General features: G+C 40.2%; 1 protein-coding gene across 2 annotated transcripts in view; it reads left to right on the top strand.

Annotated features, from left to right (window-relative positions):
* KIFAP3 (kinesin associated protein 3) overlaps window positions 1–25942 on the top strand; it is a 131876-nt gene that overhangs the window by 92373 nt on the left and 13561 nt on the right. The window contains exons 16-19 of one of the 2 annotated variants that reach the window (XM_075833497.1): window positions 1419–1517; window positions 10820–10905; window positions 11628–11817; window positions 16630–16714. In XM_075833497.1, coding sequence (XP_075689612.1) covers window positions 1419–1517; window positions 10820–10905; window positions 11628–11817; window positions 16630–16714 — 460 coding nt within the window. Of the gene's footprint in view, window positions 1–1418; window positions 1518–10819; window positions 10906–11627; window positions 11818–16626; window positions 16715–25942 lie in introns of both variants that reach the window. The other variant, XM_075833496.1, reaches the window with a different exon arrangement.

Raw genomic sequence — 25942 nt, 5'->3', positions numbered from 1 at the left:
TGGATAGTTTTTTCAAGGGGCTTTTAGTGCTTTAGATAGTGAAAGTGTGTTTAGCAGCAACTGCGCTGTATGCATGCTGGTCTTCTCCTTTTTGGAGGCTACATTCACAGCTATACTCTTTGTACCCCTCCTTTTTGTAGGTATTTATACTTTTCTCTACAATTGGGCTTTATAACTAATAACTCTAAGCCTTTATGGTTATTCAATACTGTCTTACACACACATGTCAAAACAATACTTCTAAGTAAACTGTGTCATCCGTGGGCCGTCTGCAGTTACACAAGAGTGCATTGAGCTTAATGAGCCCATAACGCAAATGCGGCCCTTAAAATGTCAGCTTTTTTTTTTTTTTTCTTTGCGGTCCGGGCTCCGGGCAATGCAAGGGCCGTGGAAACCATGGTTGTGTGCATTCGCCCATAGGAGCATGTGTAAGCAAGAGGCAGGTTGAGTTTTAATTTTCTGTAATGAACCATAGGAGATGACGACTATGAACAAAGAACTACGAGAATATAATGCTTTTCAAGCACAACAGGAAAATTGACATTGACTTACCACTACCAGCTTCATAAGACGTGCTCTCCAACATACACTACAGCTTTCTTAAAGGGGTTGTCCACGACCAGACAACTGATGACCTATTCACAGAATAGGTCATTAGTTTATGATCGGTGCAGGCCCGACACCCAGACTCCGCACCGATCAGCTGCCTCCGGGGGCCAGATGTTTTGAACGGTATGCAGTAGTTGGAGCACCAATCATATACTGATGACCTATCTGGTGGATAGGTCATCAGTTGTCCGGTCATGGACATCCCCTTTAACTTGGCAGAATAGGGTTGTTACAGGCTCAACACAGAAATGGCTACTTCTTCAAACCTAAAAGGGATTCAACAACTTACACTGTTATAATTCAGTTCTGACAATCCTCTTAATGTGACCTGGTACGTATCACTTCACCACAATGAGGTAAACCAGGAAGGGCAACTGTGGCTGCTGCTGGTTGTAGTTGACAGCTGGACCCTGCACTGGAATATCCCCTAGCTCTCTTTCTGAATTCAAGTTCAGCAGTCACTGTAGTATTACTACTTGGCTCGAGCTCTATCTAGTCTGCAAGCTACTGCCTTACACAGCAGTAGTCCCCTTATGCCTGCCACGCGGCATTCACCACACACAAAGAGCTGCATGTCACATCTCTGGCAGCCATTAACTTCCTCCTTCCTGCACACTCTAACCCAGCCAATCAGAGCTGCAAACAGACCTCTGGCTGCTAGGGGAGCTGTGTGGTCCTTAAGCCTTTCAGCTTGCTATCACAGTATAATGGTCATACAGGATCAGATGCTTACAGAGTGTTTGGTCTACTTTAGATCTTGATGATGGTAACGACAACTCTTTAATTCAACTATTATATTTTTCTTTTAGCTCAGCAAGAAGATGATGAGTTTGTATGCCAAATTGTCTATGTCTTTTACCAAATGGTTTTCCATCAAGCAACGAGGGATGTCATAATAAAAGATACACGTATCCTTTTGTCCAAATGCTTCAAGAAGGCAAGCCGTTTGCTAAAGGGGTACTCATGGGATACATAAATATGCTAATATATAGTTATATATAACTACTCATTGTTTTCAGTACTCCCCCAGGTTTGTCGATTTCTTTGTAAAGGATGAGCATCATATGAGCATGATACGTGTATTTTGCACAGAAATGAGTCTATTTACTCTTTTAGGAAGTAGTTATCAATCGAAAACCGATATGCCATAGTTTCTTTGAGAAATGCAGGGCATAGTCTACAGGAAATTGCCCGCCTGGAGAAGGTTTTTCTTGGTGGCATACAATGTACACTCAAGAAATATGCTGAAATCAAGAGTGTACGTGATCGACTACGACTTGGACAACTTCAAGTGACCACAAAACAGGAGGCCAAATTTATCATTGTGTGTTATAAATGGGACAGATTCAAAACTGCTTGTCAGTTCCATTCTGTTCTGATGGAAATGAGGAAAAAAAGCATGTCAATCGTGACTGTCAAACCCCGCCTTGTAGCCAGTGGCTTGAAGGGTTGTGTTGCAGCCTGAAAACCGTTGCTTAGGCCCAAGTATCTTCAGTCAAAAGAATGACAACAGGTGCTAAAAAACATGGTTTGGCCACCCCAGAGTCCCGATTGCAATCTAATTGTACTCCTTTGGGATCATCTGGATAGGTTTGTTTGAGATGTGCAAGTTACGAGCCAAAATCACCTTTGGTTGTTGCTACAAGAGAAGCGGGCTGCAATCAGTCTTGAAACTTTAGACAAGTTGACTTACAGAATGCCCCGAGTTTGCACTGCTGTGATCGCTGCTAAGGGTGGATACTTAGATGAGAAAAAATTTAAGGAAATCAAGATTCAATTCACTTGTAAACAATGTTTATGAGTACAAAACATATTTATTTCTTCAAACCCCCTAAAGTTTCTTCCTTGGTGCATCTTATGAATAGGATTGCAGTATTTGAAAAGCTTTGTGACCCAGCCCTTTTTAACAAAAGGCGGAAATCTGGATAACACAATTCTTGATATGGAAAAATTTCAATGAATTCAATGAATTTCACAATTTTTTCCCCTTTGCCTGGTCGCTGAAGAGGGTTTGGATATTGTATATGGCCTTTTTTAATATGTTTGTGTATTTTAGATTATTATATTTTATTTGACTTGTTATAAAATGGAAAAATTTAATTAAAATAAAAAAATAACAAAACATGATTATTTGCCTAAATACAGTAAATCCATATTCATCACAAATTAGCTTATTTTGTTCATTTCCCAAAAAAAAATCTGTGATTTGGGTGGTGTATTGAAATTAATGAGCAGTGGTTTGTCTATATACACTCCTCAACATTGAACTTGCAACACCAAGAAGGGCAAGCCGTAAGGTTATGCAAATCGAAGAAGTAGCAGGTGTCGCTTAGATCTGCAAATTAACACATTTTCAAGCACCTAGCTTCAATCTGTGGCATGTGGGAGAGGCATAAACGCCAGATTGAAAGGAAAGTTTTTTAGCCATATAATACCTCAAAAAGATCTAGTGGTGTGGGATGATTGTGCGATGCCAGTTATCACTACTTGTCGCAGACTAAGTTGGACAGACTCCTTGAACTGAGAGAACTTGGTTTATCACTTCGGCATGTCAACATTGCATGTCCCAGAGGTTGGGAGAAAAACAACAAACAGGAATTACAGCTAGAGGTGCACGGTGACAAACCTCTGCATGGATGGATCGTCTTATTGGAAGAATGGCGTGTAGTGATCCATTCTGTACTGCAAGTGAAATTGATTGTCAAATCCCAAGCCTAGTGCGGCTACACAAACCATCAGAAGGCGTTTGCACGAAATTGAGCTGCGAGCCAGCCGCCCAGCTACAGGTGTTCCATTGACCACATGCCACCTCTCTCTTAGTCTATCATGGTGCACGACAAGACGGGAATGGAGATCTATCCTCTTCAGCGATGAGTCCTGCTTTTGTCTCGGACGCAAAGATAGCCGGAGATTGGTCTACAGACCACATGGGCAACGCCATGAAAAGGCCTTCGCAAAGGAACGTCACACCGGTCCTACTCCTGGGATTATGGTGTGGTGTGGCATAACGTACGGTAGCCAGAGACTTCTAGTCTTCATTTCAGGTTAGCTAACAGCTTAGCGTTACATTGATTTGGTTGTGAAATCAGTGGTACGGACATTTCTCCAAAGTGTCCCAGAAGCCATTTTTCAACAGGACAATGCCAGGCCGCGTGTTGCCTGTGCTACTGTGAGCAGCCTGCATGGCCTAAACGTGCTACCATGGCCTGGAGCGACTCCGGACTTGTCTCCCCTCGAGCACATCTGTGACGTCATTGGTCGGCAATTGCAAAGGGAGCTGCCAGCAGCCAATCTTGATGATTTGCGTGCCCAAGTGCATTCAGCTTGGCATAACATTCACTAGACAACCATTAATAACCTCATTGATAGCATGCCAAGGCGTGTAAGTGCATGTGTTTCTGTACGTGGCACTCTTACTGGATACTGAATAAATCAAGATGTTTGGAATATTTTATTTCCATTTTTGTTTATCATTTGCATATCATTAACATGTCTTTCGATCTGTGATTTCCACAATTCCAAAACTTTTCCTTCTTTGGTGTTGCAATTTCAATGCTGAGGAGTGTATATGTATGTATGTATGTATGTATGTATGTATGTGACGAATCAGCATCATCCACTTCTCTTCGTTAACACCCAGCTTCTGGCAGTGCACAGACACACAGCGTGTTGTCGAGAGATCACGCTGTGACGTCACTTCCTGCCCCAGGTCCTGCATCGTGTCGGACGAGCGAGGACACATCGGCACCAGGCGACAGAGGCTACATCGACTTACCTGCAAACGCCGATGCTGCTGCAGAATGAACTGTAGCCTCTGTCGCCTGGTGCCGATGTGTCCTCGCTCGTCCGACACGATGCAGGACCTGGGGCAGGAAGTGACGTCACAGCGTGATCTCTCGAGAACACGCTGTGTGTCTGTGCACTGCCAGAAGCTGGGTGGTAACGAAGAGAAGTGGATGATGCTGATTCGTCAGCATCATACACTTCTATTCACAACGCCCAGCTAGTAAAAGAAGTGAAAACGCCCCGATGTACATACACAATACACGCCCACTTGTACATAACTTTAAACACGCCCAGTTGTACTTAAGAAAGCCTCATTTGCATAAATATAAAAATGGTCATAACTTGGCCAAAAATGCTTGTTTTTGAAAAAAAAAAACGTTACTCTTATCTACATTGCAGCGCCGATCTGCTGCAATAGGAGATAGGGGTTGCAAAATCTGGTGACAGAGCCTCTTTAAAAGTATTAAAATTTAACTTACCCAGAACTCCTGCTTCTTCCTCCAGTCTGGCCTCCAGGGATGACGTTTCATCCTATGTGACCGCTGCAGCCAATCACAGGCTGCAGCGGTCACATGGACTGCTTTTAAACCAATGAAAAATCGGGCTTCAAACAAACTTTCCAAAATCTAGATTAGATGACCATCATTTCAATGAAAATGATATGACAACTCCTAATTAGGGCACTGACGCTGATTTATATATTTGAAGGATTTTCACTAGCACAATATTGAAAAGACAAGATCGTAGTCAAAGTAAAATCCCTTCCAATTTACCAAAGCTTTTGCTGCTAGAAATTCAACCTAAGCAGTAAGAGTATTGCATAAGTGAGCACCAAGCAGAGATTATATTACATGACATTTTGGGAAACAGTTAGTCATGTCTATTATGTAGATATTTCTGAATCAGGGTGTTTGTCTCTCCATAGAGTAGGGAACAAAGACTGCCTGTACTACTGCCTTTTGTCCAAAGAAGGTCTACCTATGTTTGTCAGTTGCAGATTTTCCAGTAAGCCAAACATTTAGCAAATTGCAGCTGAGGCGCTTTGCTAAACCATGGTTGAATTTTTCCCGTCTGTTTGATATCATAACTTCATGACTGTTCGTTTTTTCTTTTTTTTTCTTTTTAGTGTGGATTAGTTTTCATACTATCCAGGCAGTGAGTTAAACGAACACTTTGCTATTCTGTATTGCTTTATGTTACATTTCTTTTATACGCAGGGTGGAAATATAAAAATCGGCGCATTAAAAAATATCTGGCAGTAATTTTTTATGTTTAATCAGTATTAGGCATTGGCTTTTAACAGGGCCCTTTGGGTTTGCATCAGGGTTCCAGAATTCTTTTTACATCAAGAATAGATTTCACTACTCTTGCTGTCAAAATGATTGGAAACCCTGATGGACTGGCAATAACACCGCTATAGTCAGATCCTTAGTTTATGATATATTACCTTGTATTTAATTTAACAAATTGTTTACTTTTTTCCTTTTTTTTTTTTTTCCTATGCTGGTATTGTGTTATAAGGTTAGTTTCATTGTGGTACTCCAGTATAGCATCCCTTCGAAAGCTTTCAAACATTTTTCCCACAATAGAGGTTAAACTTACAGGTCCATAGTTTCCGGGGTCACTTTTTGACCCATTTTTAAATATTGTCACCACATTTTCTATGCGCCAGTTCTGTGTAACAAACTTTGTCACTATAAAATCCGTGAATATTAAAAATATTGGCCTGTCTGTTAGGCTAAGTTCACACTTGCATTGTATAATCCGTTACTCTGATCCGCTTTTAGATCAGAATAAGGATAAAAACGCATCCATTAAAAATCCCATTAAAGCGTTTTCCAGCCCATAAAAATTGATAGCCTATCATCAGGATAGCCCATCAATAGCTGATGGGTCGGGGTCCGACTACCGGGACCCCTGCCGATCAGCTGCTTTGAAGGGACTGCAGCGCTCATACGAAAAGGCTGCAATAGCTATGTATCGCCACTAAATGTGTCGTACATTCACAGTGAGCAAGAAGAAATTAAGGGGAATCGGCGCTCGTACCCCTACAAAATGAGCACTGTGGCCCCTTCAAAACAGCTGATTGGTGGGGGTCCCGAGATTTGGACCATGACCAATCAGCTATTGATGGCATATCATGAGGAAAGGCCATCAATTTTTATCGGCTGGAAAATCCCTATAAAATCAATTGGATTTTTAATTGCATCCGCTTGCGTCAGTTATATTAGTCATCCGTTTTTTTTTTTACGGAGATAAAAGTGGAGTGCACAAGACTTTTTATCTGTTCAAAAAAACGGTTGTGTAACGGATGGGTTATTTTTGTCATTGGTGTCGATGTAAAACGGATTGCTATCCGTTATTTTGATTTCAATGGGATTTTTAACTGATCAGTTTTTATCTTCATTCTGATCTTAAAACGGTTCAGAGTAACGGATTATACAACAAAAGTGTGAATTTAGCTTTATTGTACTAAATTCCTTTAGAGCACGGGGGTGTTTGCGACCTGGACCCGGTGATTCGTCTATTTTAATCCTTTTAAAGCAGCTCTGCATTTCTTCCTGGGTTAGACAGGTGACATTTAATGTAAAGTTTACTTTTATTTCTCTGTATTTCAAGCCCCCCTTTTTCGCATTTTTTTAAAATAAAACAATGTAAACAAAAATATATGTGTCATTGCTGCGTCCGAAAAAAGTCTGAGCTATAAAAATATAAAAAAATTTAAAAACGTCATGCTGTTTTTTGGTCAACTTACCTTTCCAAAAAATTTGAAAACAAAGTTGTATGTAATGGTACCAATAAAAACTGCAGCTCACCCCAAAAAAATAAGCCCTTGATACACCTCCAAGTTATGGATCTCAGAATATTGCGACACAAAACTTTTTTTTAACAAATTTGTTTTTATTATTTTGTTAATGCAGTAAAAATAAAAAAGAACTATTTTTAATTTGGTATCGCAGTAATCCTATTGACCCGCAGAGTAAAGTTAACATGTCATTTTTATGGCACGAGGAGTGCTGTTAAAACTAAGCCCAAAAAAAACAATGGAGGAATTCCTGTTTTTTTTTTATTCCACCCCCAAAATTATTTTAAAACGTTTCTTAATACATTACAAGCCCTCATACGGCTATGTAGACCAAAAAATACAAAGTTATGGCTCTTGGAAGACGGGGAGTAAAAAATGAAACTGTAAATAGGCTCGGTCTCCTTAAATACTATAATTGGCTTGGCTCATATTCCATGTATCTTAAAGTGATAATGCAATTTATGAACCATCAGAACTCCTATATGTGCAGTACTTTTATTGGAATAAAGATTTTGGTCCATGTTTGTTTTACTGTGAAATGCACTTTGAGAATATGAATGATCCAAATACTCTGTAAATCATTCAACAAGATTTGGAGCCAAACCATTTATACATCCCTTTAAGGCAACGTCAAGACATAATGGCATTTGGCGCAAATCTGCAGTGATTCTATGGCAAAATCTACATGTGTTACATGGGTGATTGTGCTCTGGATTTACTGCGGATTTCACCCTATACATTGCAAGGGTGAAATCGGCTGTGAAACGTAATGAGCATACTTCAGAAGAATATTTAAAGGTGTGTCCCAACACATATACATATATACTTCACCACTCAGACGCTCTATGGATAAGACACAGCTGGGTACGTGTACACACGGGGAAACTGGACAACGTTTGCCTCGAAGGAGTAAATGCAGCAGATGGAAAACAGCCCTGTGTGTACAATATTCTGTAGAAGGTAATCTGAGCCCAGTGGTTCTACCTCCAACAACGTGTCTCAGAGTAGAAAAATGGCCCTATCTCAGGCTAATAGAAAATTGTGATAGTGCAGTATTGCCACACACTATTTGAAAGCAAAAAGGTACATTAATATACACACAATAAGTATGATAAAAATCTGCATATAAAATACCAAACAGCAGCTCGAACCTGGGTTTTGTCCTATTTCGACTTCTATCGGGGCATGTTAGGCATGTCTTTCCCATGTCTTAAATAGCCATCACAGACAGAATGCATTACAGAGTGCTCATTTAGGATCTTTAGACATTACCAAAACAATAAAACGCTTCAACAATACACATAAGAACTGCAATTCATGCAGGAAGTTTATTAAACAAAAATATATAAATAAAAGGACCCATGATACCTAAAATTACAATATACCGCTTGAAAACAACATGTATACAAATAGGTTCCTCTCCCTATTAACCCCTTAATGACCAGCCTATTATAGACCTTAATGACCAAGCAATTTTTTACGTTTTTCCATCGTCGCATTCCAAGAGCTATAACTTTTTTATTTTTGCGTCTACATAGCTGTATAAGGTCTTGTTTTTTGCGGGACAAGTTGTATTTTTTAATAGCACCATTTTGAGGTACATATTATTTATTGATTAACTTTTATTAACTTTTTTTGGAGGGGAATAGAAAATTTTATATAGTTTTTGTATGTTTTACTACTTTTACACAGTAAAAATGCTTTTTTTTTCAAAATGATTTGTTTTTGTGTCTCCATATTTGAAGAGCCGTAACATTTTTATATTTTCTCCGATGCAGTTGTATGAGGGCTTTTTTTTTGCGGGACGACTTGTAGTTTTTATTGGTACCATTTTGGAGTAGATGTGACTTTTTGATCACTTTTTAATCACATTTTTTTAAAGTCAGGATTCACAGAAAACAGCAATTTTTCCATCCTTTTTTTATTTAATTGTTCACCGTGCGGGTTAAGTAATGTAATAGCTTTATAGTCGGGGTCGTTACGGACGCGGCGATACCAAATATGTGTAACTTTTTTACTTTATTTTGTTTTTTTAATACTAAAGCAGTTTGTAAGGGGAAAAAGTGGGTTTTTAATTTTTTTTTCACATTTTTTTAAAATTAACTAGGGGACTTTAATATGCGATTCTGCGATCGCTATTATAATACACTGCAATACTTCTGTATTGCAGTGTATTATGCCTGTCCGTTTAAAACGGACAGGCATCTGCTAGGTCATGCCTGCGGCATGATCTAGCAGGCATTCGCTCCAGGCAGACCTGGGGGCCTTTATTAGGCCCCCGGCTGCCATCGGAGACACTGACACTCGGCGATCTTATCGCCGGGTGTCAGTGGGATGAGAGGGAGCTCCCTCCCTCTCTCCAAAACCACTCAGATGCGGTGCTCGCTATTGAGCACCGCATCTGAGGGGTTAAACGGGTGACATAGATACTAATATCGATCTCACCCGGCAGAGCAGAGACGCCCCCAGCCCTCAGCTGCATCTGGCAGCTGAGAGCAGGGAGATTTGACAGCTCCCTGCTCTGTTTACTTATTCCGATGCCGCGACCTAAAAAGTCTATGGCATCGGAATAAGGCCCGTTAGTGACCGACGTAAAAAGACTATGGGCCGGTCACTAACTGGTTAATCCCATCATTTAATGTAAAGCTGTAATGCATTCTGTCTGTGATGGCTATTTAAGACATGGGAAAGACATGCCTAACATGCCCCGATAGAAGTCGAAATAGGGCGAAACCCAGGGTCGGGCTGCTGCTTGATATTTTATATGCACATTTTTATCATAACTATTGTGTGTATATTAAAGTACCTTTTTGCTTTCAAATAGTGTGTGGCAATACTGCACTATCACAATTTTCTATTAGCCTGAGACAGGGCCTTTTTCCTACTCTGCGACACGTGGTTGGAGGTAGAACCACTGGGTCCAGAAACCCAGCGGAGTCTCGTGTCCAGTGAGCGCCTGAGCGGTGGAGTATATATGTATATGGACTAATTTCTTAAAGTTGCGAGGACTCTTAACTTTTTAACCTTCACCTGCTCCGTTCATCTACTCCTGATCTGCTGTTTGTTCTTAGTATTTCTTAGTATTTATCATATCCTGAGTCCCAACACAGTATGATATTGTCCGTACTGACTGCAACGTGTACGTAGTAGGTATGATCAGACCCATTTATTAATGTATTCAAACATTTCCAGGAGGAATAGCAAAGGAACAGCACAATGCACAGTCCTAAGAAAGTATTTACTAAAACAGACCGGTCAGGAGAGGTGACAGTTCCTCTTTCAACAAATTTTGCCTTGACCCAATTTACAATTAAAGGGTGTAGTTACCTCTGAACTCCATTTTACACTTAAAGGGCTATTACAGTTTTAAAAAATAAAGTTGATTCTTTGTATAATGAAAAGTTATACCATTTTCTGTAGGAAACGTGATTGTGATTGTTTACTTCCACTGGATAAAAATGTATGGAGATCATTGTGATGTCCGCTCATGTGCGTGGTTTGTTACAGAACCGTTATCAGAGCTTGTAATGAGCTGAGAACCTGTGATCATTATGTGACCAGGAAAGATGTGTATTTGTGCATTCTGATATATAAGTTTTCTTAATACATACATTACAGAGGCCCCTGCCTATCTCATAGATTTAATGCATGATAAGAACGCAGAGATCCGAAAAGTATGTGATAACACCCTTGATATCATAGCGGTAAGTTAGCTTTCATATTTTACCTGTATATCTAAAATGTTTGTCTTTATATGTTAGTATTTTTTATTTTTAAAAGAGAAATGTGTAAAATGATATATTGTGTTGGAAATCAGAGGTATCTACGCATATTTAGACCGTTACTTTGCTAAAGTTGCAAAACAAATGTGTGCCAATAATACATAATTGTTCTCTACCCAAGTTTTTGTGGTATAATGGATTTAAACAGTCTGTCAGCACTTTTGAGCTCCCAAGCTGCCTAAAACCGCTAAGGTGGAAAGCAGTATAACCGTACCTATGTTGCCAATGATTGTCCTTGAATAACTGGTAAAACGTAGTTGTTTTAGTTCACGCACTTTATGCAAATGATCTGCCGAGAGTCTGGCGTATCATGAAGTATCTGCATTGTGAGCTGAAAACCCTCCCTCTTCTGTTGATTGACAGGTCTGCCTCTCCTCTGCGTTATACGCCGCTCTCCCCTAATCCCTATGATGCAGAGGAGAAGCAGACCCGTCAATCACCAGCCAGGACGCTTCCTGGACTCTCAGGAGCTCATTTGTATGCGGCGTGTGGCCTAATAAAACGACTTTTTAAAAGTTAAAGAAGGACAAACATTTACAACCTATTATGTCTGTTGATCTATCTAGTGATCTAAGCAGTTTGGGGGGCTCAGAAGTGGTGACAGACTCCCTTTAAAAATCAATGGTTATGCTTTTTCCATATAGGAATATGATGAAGAATGGGCAAAAAAGATTCAGAGCGAGAAATTTAGATGGCATAACTCTCAATGGCTTGAGATGGTGGAAAGCCGTCAAATGGATGAAAATGAGCAATATCTTTATGGAGATGAACCCATTGAACCATTTATCCACGAAGGAGATATACTAGAGAGACCTGACCTGTACTACAGTGCAGGTGAGATGCTGTCGTAATGCAGACTATAGTTTACATTTATTTTCAAACTACTGTATGTTCAGACTATGCTTGTATATTAGCAGTATGCAGTGGCGTAACTACCGCCGTAGCAGCAGTAGCGGCTGCTACAGGGCCCGCGGCATGAGGGGGCCCGTGTCGCCCGCCGGCACGGGCCCCCACCATGGCCGGAGGCTCGGCTAGCAGCCGCTATGGCTGCTACAGCGGGACGCCACTGAACACTACGGCAGAGCAGGGAGGTATCTCCCCGCTCTGCCATTAACTGGTTCCCGACCGCTGGCTGTATTTTTACGGCCAGCGGTCAGGGACGGGTCCTTAAAACCCGAGCCATAGACTTTCTACGGCTCGGGTTTTAACTTGCTGCCCGCGCGATCGGGCAGCTGAATGTCGGGTCTCTGGCTGTCAGTGACTGCCGGGGACCCTGAGGAGAGGATAGAAGCAGCTTTCGCTGCTTCTGTCTTCTCTGATCACTTGTACACAGCGCTGAATGCGCGCTGTGTACAGGAATACAGACAGCAGCAGCGGCGCTGTCTCTATTCCTCCCGGTGATCATGTGACTGGTCACATGATCGCCAGGTGCCGTTAGTGGCAGACTGTTGCTGGGTCTTACTAGACCCAGCACAGCCCTATTAGTGACAATCGTCACTATGAGAAGGCTGATTTCCCCTGTAACTGGGGCTGCTGTGCAGCTCCAGTTACAGTGGAAAAACATGGTGTAAAAGAGAGAAAAAAAATATATAAAGTTCCCCAAAGGTCTTCTTTGACCTTTGAGGAACAGACCATAGTAATAAAAAAATAGTAAAGTAAAGTTCAAAAAAAATTTAAATAATAAATATACATAAAATACCCACCCCCAAAAAAAAACGTTCCCCCCCCGCCAATCATTGCTGTAACGCTAGCGCTGGCCCAATTACCCTAATATAGACATGTAATATATTAAAATTTACGGTAGACAATGACGGTCACAAATAAAAGGTCTATTTTAGGGTAAAATTATGTTATTACCCAAAAAAAATAGCTGAAATGTAAAAAAGCTTATTTTTTTACTATTATTTTCAAACTTTATGAATAAAAATTCTAAAATAGCAAAAAAGGTGTGTATAAAAATGATAAAAAATGAAACCTGCATGGTCTACGGAAAAAACATCGCAAAAATCACGTAGTTAGCCCGACAAATAAAAAAGTTATAGCCATTTAACTAACACGTGCTAAAAATGGCTAAACGGTGTCTGGTCCTGAAGGCGCAAAACAGAGCAAAAGACATGTATCCCCTCTCCACAGGATCTCCACAGAACATGTATCCCCTCTCCACAGGATCTCCACAGGAGAGGGGATACATGTGTGATCGCTGGCAGCGATAGGGGGAACAGGGGACTGAAAGTCCCCTGAACTTCTCCATGACAAACCTCGGACTTCCGGGGTCTGTGTCGGCAGCTCCGTAGAAATGAATGGAGCGCCGGTCGCTCTTGTGCGCATGCGTGACCAGCGCTCCTTTCATTTTTATTGAGCTGCCGACACAGACGCCGGAAGTCAGAGGTTAGTCATGGAGAAGTTCAGGAGACTTTCAGTCCCCCGTTCTCCCCATCGCTGCCAGCGATCACACATGTATCCCCTATCCTGTGGAGATCCTGTGGAGAGGGGATACATGTATTTTGTAGGACACACTGTAGGTCGCATTTTTTTGGGAGGGGGGACGCTGTATGGCGTTCCCTACAAGGGGGGGGAACGCTGTATGGCGTTCCCTACAAGGGGGGGGAACGCTGTATGGCGTTCCCTACAGGGGGGGTGGCTGTATGGCGTTCCCTACAGGGGGGGAGCTGTATGGCGTTCCCTACAGGGGGGGCTGTATGGCGTTCTCTACAGGGGGGGGGGGCTGTATGGCGTTCTCTACAGGGGGGGCTGTATGGCGTTCTCTACAGGGGGATGTATGGCGCTATCTACAGAGGGGGGGCTGTATGGCGTTAGCTACAGGGGGGGGCTGTAAAAAAGGCACAATCTACAAGGGGGGGGGTTGTGTGACACCCAGGGGAGGGGGGGCCCCAGTCAAAAGTTTGCTATGGGGCCCAGTCTTTCCTAGTTACGCCCCTGGCAGTATGTTATATGGGCAGCAATTCTCTAACATACCCCGAATTTCTCCCATCACTCTCTCTGTTCGCAGAAAACTGTCCTACTGTCCCCTGTCTTACTGCTCCCTGGTCTATTATTGGAACTATTCCTGCTTGTAATGGGAGAGATTACTATCGTTCAATTAACGCAGAATTCCTATTTTAGCAAAATTTCAGTTTAGTCAAATTTACAGTTTTTGTTTCCTATCCCCTCTTTTCATATGAAACTTGCTCTCGAAATTCTGCCAGTTGTCCTAGGAACCATTGACTAAACTATTTTAGCTTTAGTAATGTAGTCCTGGAAATTAAGTAAAGCAAAGTATTTCCAGTTTCCGATCCTTTTTTTGTACAGTGCTGTGAGAAAGTATTTTCCCCCTTCACAATTTCTTCTATTTTTCCATATTTGTGACACTTGAATGTTCAGATCATCAAACGACTTTTAATATTAGACAAGGAAAACACAAAATGCTGTTTTTAAATTATGATTTAATTTTTTGAAGGAAAAATGCTGTTCAGCCCTACCTGGCCCTATGTGACGGAATCTGCTTTTGACAGGAGGATACAGCTTATATGTGTGCAGGATACATAGTAGCTGTATCTTAAGTATAAAAAGTTTTTAATAAAACATTTAATCAAGCATTGATTTATTAAAAAGAAAAAATTTCGATTCAAAGGTTTACATAGCCTTTAAAGCCTCTTTATAAATCCCAGAAAACCCCATTTGAATAAATTCACTGTGGTTTGTTACACAATAAAACGTAAAAACTCCAAGTTTGGTGAATAATTTTAAATATAAATACAGTCTTTGTTAACTCAATGATGTATTGTATAGTTTAACCCCTTCCTGCCCTGTGAGGTACATTTACGTAATGGGAACTGTACAGTTCCAGCGAAATGACAAATGTACGCCACTGCGATGGTGCATGCACAGGAGATCTGCCCATGACATCACTTGCCGGCACTGGCTGTGTATCACAGCCGACACCTTGCTCTAACAGCTGGCACAATCCCTTAGATTTTTAGTGGTTTACAGAGGGAAGGGGGCTCCATCTGCCCCCCACGAGCAACATGCCAATGCTGTGGGTTGCTGTGGCAGCCACGGGCCTAACAATGGCCTCTTGTCTGCCATCGGATGCCTGTTAGCGTTAAGCTGGCAGGCATATAATATACTGTAATACCAAAGTGATGCAGTGTATTATATCAGCGTTCAAATGATCGCATAGTCTAGTGTTTCGTGGAAGTCAATGGCTCAAAATATATTAGACTGAAATTTAGACAAGTCCAACAGACTCTCAGGCCAGGCACTTTATCCAGCATCCTAATCAGGATATTTCATGCCGATATATATCGAGAGAGGAGAAGAAAACACACAGACGCTGCTGATATGCTCAAAATACTCCTCTGAAGGTTTATTTCCAAACTCAAACTACAGTATAATACTATCATTCAGAAGGGTTGTAGGCTTGAGGTTAACCAATCAGAGACAATGTGACAATAATTCTTATTCAGCCAATTACAGACATACGATACATTCCAGATACATCATTATAATTCTTCAGACATCAGGTTTGCAGGTGGCCTTATCTCTCATGGGCAGAATGTTCCCGTGGAGATGGGGGAGGCATTCCCACAAGCATATTTGCCACCCTCCCATCTCACTCCCTGTGCCTTTTCTGCAAGCTTCGTATGGGAGCCAAGGTCAAAGATAAAACATACGAAATCAACATTACTGGCGTTAAAGGAACAATGTCTTTCTTATTCACTACAAAAGAACCAAGATGGGAACTCCAGACAAGATGGCTGCTGCACGAAACTAAATCACTTAAACATTATTATAATCACTTTCACATAATACATATCTTAGTAATTCGGCATCCCGCTTGATAATTCATAATGTAATTTCATACAGGGAATATAAGCAAATAAACCATCCTTCACACTAGTTTCCTAGTGGGGCTACAAAAAAGTTCAAAAATTAGTATCGCCACATATGTAATGTCTCATAATATAATATTTTCATGTTATTTAGTGAATGCCATAAAAAAAGAATAGTTGCTTTTTTGTTTTGTTTTTTGCTGAAAACTGCTTAAAAAGTCGTATTTATTCCAAAATGGTACCAATGACAACATCAATTCATTCCGCAAAATGCAAGCTCTCACACAGCTACATCTTCGGATAAAATAAAAATGTTTGTGTCTCTGAGTATGGCGACACAAAAACATATATTTGTTTTAGTAAAAAGTAGTAAAACATAAAAAAAACTATATCAATTTGGTATTGCCGTAATCGTACTAACCCGCAAAGTAAAGTTAACCTATTATTTATACGTGAACGCCATAAAAACAAAACCAAGGAACAATGTCAGAATTGGTGTTTGTTTTTTTTCTAGCCCCTTCCAAAAATACACTTTATGTACCCCAAAATTGTGCTATTAAAAAATACAACTTGTCCCACAAAAAAACAAGCCATCATATGGCTATATAGAAAAATAAAAAAGGTATGTCTCCTGGAATGTGACGTTGAAAAAACAAAAATCACCATGTTCTGAAGGCCAGAATAGGCCGTGTCCTTAAAGGGGATAAAGATTACATCTTCATATGGGGAACGTGGCTGTCATACATAAAGAAAGCAGTGATGAAATTTATAGTGTGTAAACATTTTTAGACATTTGTGTCATTTCTCCTAGAAGGACTGATGCCATCTGAAGCTGCCGTGAGTCCAGACTTCTTCAATGACTATCAACTTCAGAATGGGCAGCACTCATTTAGCACGGGGTAACCATTTTTTTCTTTGTTTTCTCTTTGCAAGTTTTTACCACTTGGCTTTATGTAATTGCTAAACATTTCTAAATACATAGCATGCATGACATGTCAGTATGAGTTTTTTTATTTTATTTAGTGTGGAGTATTATAGACCCCACATGCACTGTGGCATTTTTCCCATCTCCAAAAGTTGTGTGTGTGTGTGTGTATCCATATCCATGTATAAGCTTGTTTTGAAAAGCTTTTTTGTTTTTTTTCTACTTGGGGTTCAAATGTTAATTTTTGGAAAATAAAATAATTCAAAATAGTGCCATACAAAAATACAGCTGTGTACCTCTTGTCCCATCCGTGACTTGGTTGTGTGTGACCTTTGATGGAATCAAGGGTGAGATTTGAGGCATCAAGAATGTATTGGGTTGTCTGCCACTGATCTAGACAGTCATAAGTTTTCCCAACACGTACATTTACGGAATATCGCTAGGATTAGTGATGTCCTGACTGTCACGACCCTCAAAAATGAAGTGGCTGCAGGGCTTAGTCATTAAGTCAGCATGGTTTCCCTCAAGTGATCATGAGAGCATCTGAAGGGGCGTAAGGCTTTGAAAAGCCATTGTAGTGGTGTCCCAGTGGTCAAACCCTTACCGATCAGAAATTTATGGCCCATATCCTATTATTATGCTTTAAATTAATGTTCTGAGAGAACCCATTTCAACTATTTACAATATAATACAAGCCACAGAAAAGCGCCAATGGCATTATACGCCAAGATAAATGGGACCTTAAAGGGGTTGCCCAAAGAACTACTGCTTATAACCCTGATAAATAGATATAAACTCACTTACCAATAGTGATGAATTTCAACTTGTGTCCAGCATCGCCAAACAGAACCCTGGTCACGTGATGCCAGAAGCTCAGTAGTTTCAACCTACGGATGTAGTCATCTTTATCTTGACTGTGATAACTTGCTGCAGTGTGATATCATAAAAAAAAAGCCATTGAAGAACTCAAGATAAAGGTTCTTTCTACTGTGTATTTAATGCGTTAAAAGTCAAGGTAAAGATGGCTACATCTGTACCTGGTGACACGCCAACGCAGCAACACGTGACCTCTACCGGCTTCCTACTGTTGTTGGTGTCAGCGCGTCATCAGACATGTGACCTAAATGGGCCGGCTTAGGAAAAGAGCAGTAACAGTGCCAGCCACCTTAGTCACATGTTCTAATTCCTTCCGGTCTCTGCAAGAGAGTAGTCTAGTGTATGTGCAGTATATCTGTGCGTTCATGAATCAGGACATTATCTCTTACACGGATTGTGCATGCTCCATATCTCCCAGCTAATAAAATAATAGATTTATTATTGCGGTCATTAACCCCTTCCCGACATTTGACGTATCTATATGCCAAAGTTGGGTAGGGGAAGTATGGAACGGGCTCACGCGATCCCGCTTGTTTAACTCATTAAATGCCGTGGTCAATAGCGACCGCAGCATTTAAATAGTTAGAAAGAGGGGGGTGACCCCCTCTAACAGCTCATCGCGCCCCCCGCAACGCAATCACGGGGGGCGATGGTTGCTACGGCTGCCTGGGGGCCTAATGAATGCCCCCAGGTCCGCCATCTTTGTGCTCCTATTAAGCCTGTCAGAATCACAATATACTGCAATACATTAGTATTGTAGTATATCGTGCAAGCGATCTAACGATCGCTGGTTGAAGTCCCCTAGGGGGACTAATAAAAAAAAAGTAAAAATGAGTAAAATAAAGTGTTTTTTTTAATGTAAAAAAAAAAATGTAAAGTTCAAAAACCCCCCTTTTCCCATTTTCCCCCTAGTGCATAGTAAAAAAATAAATAAACATAATTGGTATAGCCGCGTCCATAAAAGTCTGAACTACTACAATATATAATTATGTAACGCCGTAAAAAAATAATAATTGTTAAACGCCAGAATCTTCCACAATAAATGAAATGAAAAAGTGATCAAAATGTCACTTGTACCCCAAAATGGTATTATTAAAAACGACCGCTTATCCCGCAAAAAATAAGCCTTCATATCACTTAACCGGTAAAAGTTATGGCTCTCGGAATTTGGCGACACAAAATACATTTTATTTTTTACTCTTAGGTTTTTACGTGTAAAAGTAGTAAAATATAGAAAAAAACTATATATATTTGCTATCGCCATAATCGAATTGACCCACAGAATAAAGTTAACATGTTGTTTTAATTGCACAGTGAATTCCGTAAAAACGACGCGCAAAAGATAATGGAGGAATCGCTGCTTTTTTTTTTCATTTTTCTACAGCACAAATATTTTTTTTCCCATTTTTTTGTATATTATATAGCACAATAAATGGTGCTACGAAAATCGTCCCGCAAAAATCAAGCCCACATAGGACTATATCAACGGAAAAATAAAAAAGTTATGGCTTTTGAAAGGTAGGGAGGAAAAAACTAAAATGAAAATCTCAAAAAGGGCTGCGGGGAAGGGGTTAAGGGGAAGTACGGAGGGCTCACGGGCTGTGTAATAGAATATGGGGCGGCCCCCTCCGACGTACCATCAGCCCCCCCTATGACGCAATTGCGGTGCGACCATGGTCATCATGTCAGCCTGGGGGCCTCATAAAGGCCCCCAGGTCTGCCATCTTTGTACTTCTATGAAGCCCTCCGGCAGGGCTTCATAGGAGAGTCTTAGAAATGCGATATACCGCAATAAACTAGCATTTCAGTATATCATGTAAGCCATCCAACAATCGCTGGTTCAAGTCCCCTAGGGGGACTAATAAACAAAGTAAAGAAAAAGTTAAAGGGTTTTTTCTTTAATGTTCCAAAAAAAATTATTAAAAGGTATCGCCGCATCCATAAAAGTCTAAACTATTAAAATATAACGTTAGTTATCCCGCTCTGTGAAAAGCGTAAAAAAATTATAAAGCACCCAAATTGCGGTTTTTTGGTCACCTTAGCTCCCCAAAAAAAATGGAATAACAAGTGATCAAAAAGTTTCATGCACCAATAAAAACTACAGCTTGCCTCACAAGAAATAAGCCCTCATATCGCTCAATCGGAGGAAAGTTTAAAACGTTATGTCTCTTAGAAAATGGCAACAAAACAAAGGTGAAGAGTGGGAGAAGAGGGTTGCATTGACAATCCAACACAATGGGCAGCACTTTGAACACATTTTATAAGTGGTCAGAAACTTGTAAATAACTCATGAAAGAATAAAGTAACGTTAAAACTAAGCACACCATTGTTTTTTTTGTGAACTTCTCGATAAGTTTGATGTGTCACATGACCCTCTTCCCATTGAAAAAACTAAAGTTGGATACAAAATGGCCGACTTCAAAATGGCCGCCATGGTCAACACCCAGCTTGAAAAGTTTCCCCCCTCACATATACTAATGTGCCACAAACAGGAAGTTAATATCACCAACCATTCCCATTTTATTTAGGTGTATCCATATAAATGGCCCACCCTGTACATCAAAGTGTTTATTAGATTAGGTAGGAGATATGGAAGTTTTAAATTGCTGACAGAGCCTCTTTAAGTCGGCAGTTTGTTGGCTAATTACTTTTAACCCGTTAGTGACCGCCAATACGCCTTTTAACGGCGGCCACTAACGGGCTTTATTCTGATGCATATGCCTTTTTACGGCACTGCATCAGGATAAAGTAAACAGAGCAGGGAGCGTCAAATCTCCCTGCTCTCAGCTGCTAGAGGCAGCTGAGGGCTGGGAGCGTCCCTGCTCTGCCAGGTGAGATCGATATTAGTATCGATATCACCCGTTTAACCCTTCAGATGCGGTGCGCAATAGCGTGCACCGCATCTGAGTGGTTTTGGAGAGAGGGAGGGAGTTCCCTCTCTCTCCCACCGACACCCGGCGATACGATCGCCGAGTGTCTGTGTCTCCAATGGCAGCCGGGCGCCTAATAAAGGCCCCCAGGTCTGCCTGGAGCGAATGCCTTCTAGATCATGCCGGAGGCATGACCTAGCAGATGCCTGTCCGTTTTAAACGGACAGGCAGTAATACACTGCAATACAAAAGTATTGCAGTGTATTACAATAGCGATCGGAGAATCGCATATTAAAGTCCCCTAGTGGGACTAGTAAAAAAGTTTAAAAAAAAGTTTAATAAAGTTAATTTTAAAAAAAATGTGAAAAAAAATTAAAAACCCAGCTTTTCCCCTTACAAAATGCTTTACTATTAAAAAACCAAAATAAAGTAAAAAAGTTACACATATTTGGTATCGCCGCGTCCGTAACGACCCCGACTATAAATGTATTACATTATTTAACCCGCACGGTGAACGGCGTAAAAAATGTAATAAAAAACTATGGAAAAATTGCTGTTTTCTGTGAATTCTGACTTAAAAAAAATGTGATAAAAAGTGATCAAAAAGTCGCATCTACTCAAAAATGGTACCAATAAAAACTACAAGTCTTCCCGCAAAAAAAAAGCCCTCATACAACCGCATCGGCGAAAAAATAAAAAACGTTACGGCTCTTCAAATATGGAGACACAAAAACAAATAATTTTGAAAAAAAAGCGTTTTTACTGTGTAAAAGTAGTAAAACATACAAAAACGATACAAATTTGGTATCGTTGCAATCGTAACAACCCGCTGAATAAAGTTATTGTGCTATTTATATCACACGGTAAACGGCGTAGATTTAAGACGCGAAAAAGAGTGCCGAAATTTCAGGTTTTTTTCTATTCCCCCCCCCAAAAAAAGTTAATAAAAGTTAATCAATAAATAATATGTCCCCCAAAATGGTGCTATTAAAAAATACAACTTGTTCCACAAAAAACAATACCTTATACAGCTATGTCGACGCAAAAATAAAAAGGTTATAGCTCTTGGAATGCGACGATGGAAAAACTTAAAAAATGGCTTGGTCATTAAGGTCTAAAATAGGCTGGTCATTAAGGGGTTAAAAGCACGCTGCGATTCCCTGGACCAAGCTGTTATTGTGAGTACTTGATCCTGCTAATGTGATATAGAACTGAAATAATGATGTTCTGGTCACTAAGAGGGCAAAAATGGCACCAAACGTAAACGCCAGGTTCCCAAATTCAGAAATACACACTTTTCTCCTTCCTATAGAAATAAAACTCAAAAAGTACAGCAAGAAACAACAAACTAAATTTAAAGCTATATAATTTCCAGTCCAGGCACACTTTTATACTGCATATCCATGAAATGGATGCCCTATCCAGAATGCCAATTCCCGTGCCATAATATGCCACTATCATGATCATGCAGGATGAAGGTTTCTAAAACCCACAAAAAAAAAAAGATTCTTGTCTTCCATTGTTTTTCACTTTCTGCCCTGTCTCTATCTGCTCTTACACTTAACCAAAAACAATATTTGTACCCAGCGATTTTACACCCATGTATTGATGCCAAGAGGGAGGGACTGGTTTAGAACATTAATAGGAAATCTTTGTTATGGACTGTAATGGCTATGTCAGTCAACAAATAACCTGTACATATTTAGTATCATTATACTCTATACTAGATTTGTTATACCAACTACATTAGTGTGTGAAGTGAATGTATTCAGGTTGAATTATTTTCCAAATGTTGGTCAATTTTTCCTTTTATATGATGCTGGCAAACCAAAAAGATAGTCGTTCCAAATTGATTTAGTAGGAAAGGTCAATATGTCCCGCAGAAAAGAAAACTTTTTGATAGACTATGAAAAAATAAAAAATATTCATCTTTTAGAATGCATAATTTCAAAACATTTTAATGACCTTTGGTCTTGAAGGGGTTAAGTAAACTGCAAAATAATGTTTAACCCCTTCCCTCTTTGGCCACTTTTGACCTTCCTGACAGAGCCTCATTTTTCAAAGCTGACTTGTTTCAATTTATGTGGTAATAACTTCGGAATGCTTTTACCTATCCAAGTTATTCTGAGATTGTTTTCTTGTGACACATTGGACTTTATGTTACTGGCAACATTTGCTCGATACATTCAGTATTTAATTGTGAAAAACACCAAAATTTAGCGAAAAGTTGCAAAAATTAGCATTTTTCTAAATCTAAATGTATCTGCTTGTAAAACAGGCAGTTATACCACACAAAATTGTTGCTAATTAACATCCCCCATGTGTCTACTTTAGATTGGCATCGTTTTTTGAACATCCTTTTATTTTTCTTGGACGTTACAAGGCTTAGAACTTTAGCAGCAATTTCTCACATTTTCAAGAAAACTTCAAAAGGCTATTTTTACAGAGGCCAGTTCAGTTGTATAGTTCAGTGTTTATATTAGAAACCCCCAATAAGTCACCCCATTTTAAAACCTTCACCCCTCAAAGTATTCAAAACAGCATTTAGAAAGTTTCTTAACCCTTTCACAGGAATTATAGCAAAGTAGAGGTGAAATTTAGTAATTTTTTTTTTTTTTTTGGTAGAAATTCATTTTTAATCTATTTTTTTGTAACACAGAAAGTTTTTCACTGACAGCAAGCCGATTAGGCTCCGCCTCCCAGCGGGGCCTAATCAGCTTCCGTAATGGCAGAGCAGCATCGGCAGCCCTGATTGCATGGCGATCTGCTAGTAACCCCTTCGCTGCATCGAAGGGGTTAATGGCAGGGATCGGAGCTAGCTCTGGTTCCTGCCGTTACAGGTGGATGACATACAGCTGACATCCATCGCTGATGATGTCTCAGCTCCAGAGCCGGCGCCATCCTGCCGTCGGCTACGGAATCTTTCAGGCTCAGCCACCGGGCGGGTCCTGGTAGGCTTCCGTGCTAGGCATACCGGGACCCCAGCAATTTCATTGATGGGGTTCCGATGAGCTGCAAACAGCTTAAATGCAGCGATCGCGTTTGAGCGCTGCATTTAAGGGGTTAATGGCGGGGATCGAAGCTAATTTCGGTCTCCGCCATTACAGACGGATGTCAGCAGTAAGATACCGCTCACATCCGGCGATGGTGGCACCGACTCCGCTTCTGAGCCAGTGTCCACCATTTGTCGTATGGATACGGCAAAATGTGGGAAGCACTAGCTTTCCATGACGTATCCCTACGACAAATGTCGGGAAGGGGTTAATGGTGGACATTCACTTTTATCTTTTGCTTCTATATAATCAAGAAAAGGATAAACCCACTTGCTGTAAGCCAAGCTGATTGTAGGTTTTTACCCTGTGGAACCATACAAATACATTACACTACTCGTAACTTCCGACAAAGTTACGTCAGAAGTTTTGATCGGTGGGGGTTCTGATTGAAATGGGCAGAAGTGCTTAGCCAAGCGCAGAGTTTCTTCAGCTGTAATGGGATAACTTCAACTCTTTTCAGCTCTTTTTGGAAAGACGGAGTAAGCTGAAGGCTGGTTTATGTACTTCTATGAGTCCGTCTTCAGCCAATCCCGCATCTCAGAGTATAGCTGAAGTTATACCAAGACAGCGATTCTTGGGGTTCTCAGCACCTGGACCCCACCGATCGAAACTTCTGACATGTCACTATGACATGTTGAAAGTTTTTCTAAACCACAGTCACTCTTTAAGTTGCTGATGCCAAAAGCGATAGGATTGTCTGTCAGTCAAGCTGGCAAACACCCTAGGCTTATAGGGGAAAAATAGATTGTCGGGATTCAATTCTTCCTTGAACAGTTACCAAAGCCATCAATTATATAATCCACGGCTTGCGCAAACTATCTACATTATCCAGAATTATACCATAGAGGTACTGTTGTAGCCCTGCCCTATCTACTTTGTACTCAACACCAAGGGCCCGGCCATAGTTAAATCGCAGAGACTTCTATTGCCAAGGCAAATATGAGAGGAGTCATAGGACGCCATGACCGATATCAAATCATTTAACTTTTGCTACACGCTTTATATTAATTTGTGTTGAACATTTTTTAAATAATATTGAAATTATTTGAAAGGTATTTTTTTTAAAACATAAAAAACTGCAGATTTAGATTTCATTGGTTCCAACTGATTTTCTATGACCGACCTTAAAACCGGCTGGATATTTTTTCTTTTCCTTTCTGTTTTATTATCAGAATGAATTTTCCTTCCAGGAAGTAGCCAGAGGGGTTTATTTGGCTTTCTAGCTTGAACAAGCTTTGATCTCATGGCTCTGTCACTTCTCGAATTACATCGCTCCTTTTCACCGCAGTTAATGAGAACTAAATTTCCTTCTTTTTCACCACTCGCATGCTGTGAAATGTTCAGCCACTCAGGTCCTTAAAGGCTAAAAATGTAAAGCTCAAAAGCAGTGTCCAGTTTTGATGATGTTGTCTTTGTAATTTATTTTATTTCTCCGCCACCTCCCCTCCACCTTTTTACGGGACCCACTTTATTAAAGATAAGTGGTTAAAAGGCAGCATTTGTGGAAAGATTTAAGACCCTCACAAAAATAAAGGGCTCATAACTTTTGTTTAATGCCAACATTGGGAATTCTAAAATGAAAGCTAATTCATGTGGGGGTTTTTGTTTTTTTTTGCTTAGTGTTTTTTAAATGTTCAGCCTTTCCTGTACAATGCATTAAGGGATTACTTAAACTGGCTAAGCCGAATGTATTCATGTGTACTTGTAATTGGATCAACAGATACGGTTACCTAAAGTCTATCTAAAGATTTGTGTGGAAAAGATTCATGCAATTCAGTGAAAAGTCACTAAGTGCAGACCTTACATGGTTCCCTATTTCAGAAGCCCCGCCATTCACTTTGCAATTAATTTCATGTTTAGCTGTAGAAGAAATACTATATTTTCATAACACATAAAGGCAGAATTATCAGAACTGGTACAAATAAAAAATGGAGGGGTTTCTCATAGCAACCAATAAGGTTGCTTCTTTCATTTTCAAAGGGGCCCCTGAAAAATGAAAGCTAGAATCTGACTGGTTGTTATGGACAACTGCTTTACTGTTTTGTCCGCAATTACAAACCAATTCACTTCTATTGACCACGGACATCTTCCTGTGTATTTACGGGAAGGTGTCTGGGCCATAGAAAGCCTTCGCAAAAGAAAGGACATGTCCTATATTTTAATTTTTACGGACCGTGCTCCCATACGAAAATGTGGGTGACTGTCCGTGGTCGTCGATTTACATTTATGTATTAAAACCCGCCAAGAATGGCAAAAATCTTTAAAAAAGAACTTTTTTTTCTACTTTTAACTCCACATGGAACATATATATTCAGTCTATTGTTTATCTATGTTATTAAATTTGTTTTACCCTTTGTCTACTAGATTTTGACCACAGTTTTTAACCCTCTTTGTCACTTTTTG

Source organism: Rhinoderma darwinii, chromosome 7 (assembly GCF_050947455.1).
Source record: "Rhinoderma darwinii isolate aRhiDar2 chromosome 7, aRhiDar2.hap1, whole genome shotgun sequence".
Lineage (NCBI taxonomy): Eukaryota > Metazoa > Chordata > Amphibia > Anura > Rhinodermatidae > Rhinoderma > Rhinoderma darwinii.
Note: the sequence above shows the minus strand (reverse complement) of the source record. Positions and strands in the feature narration are given on the sequence as shown.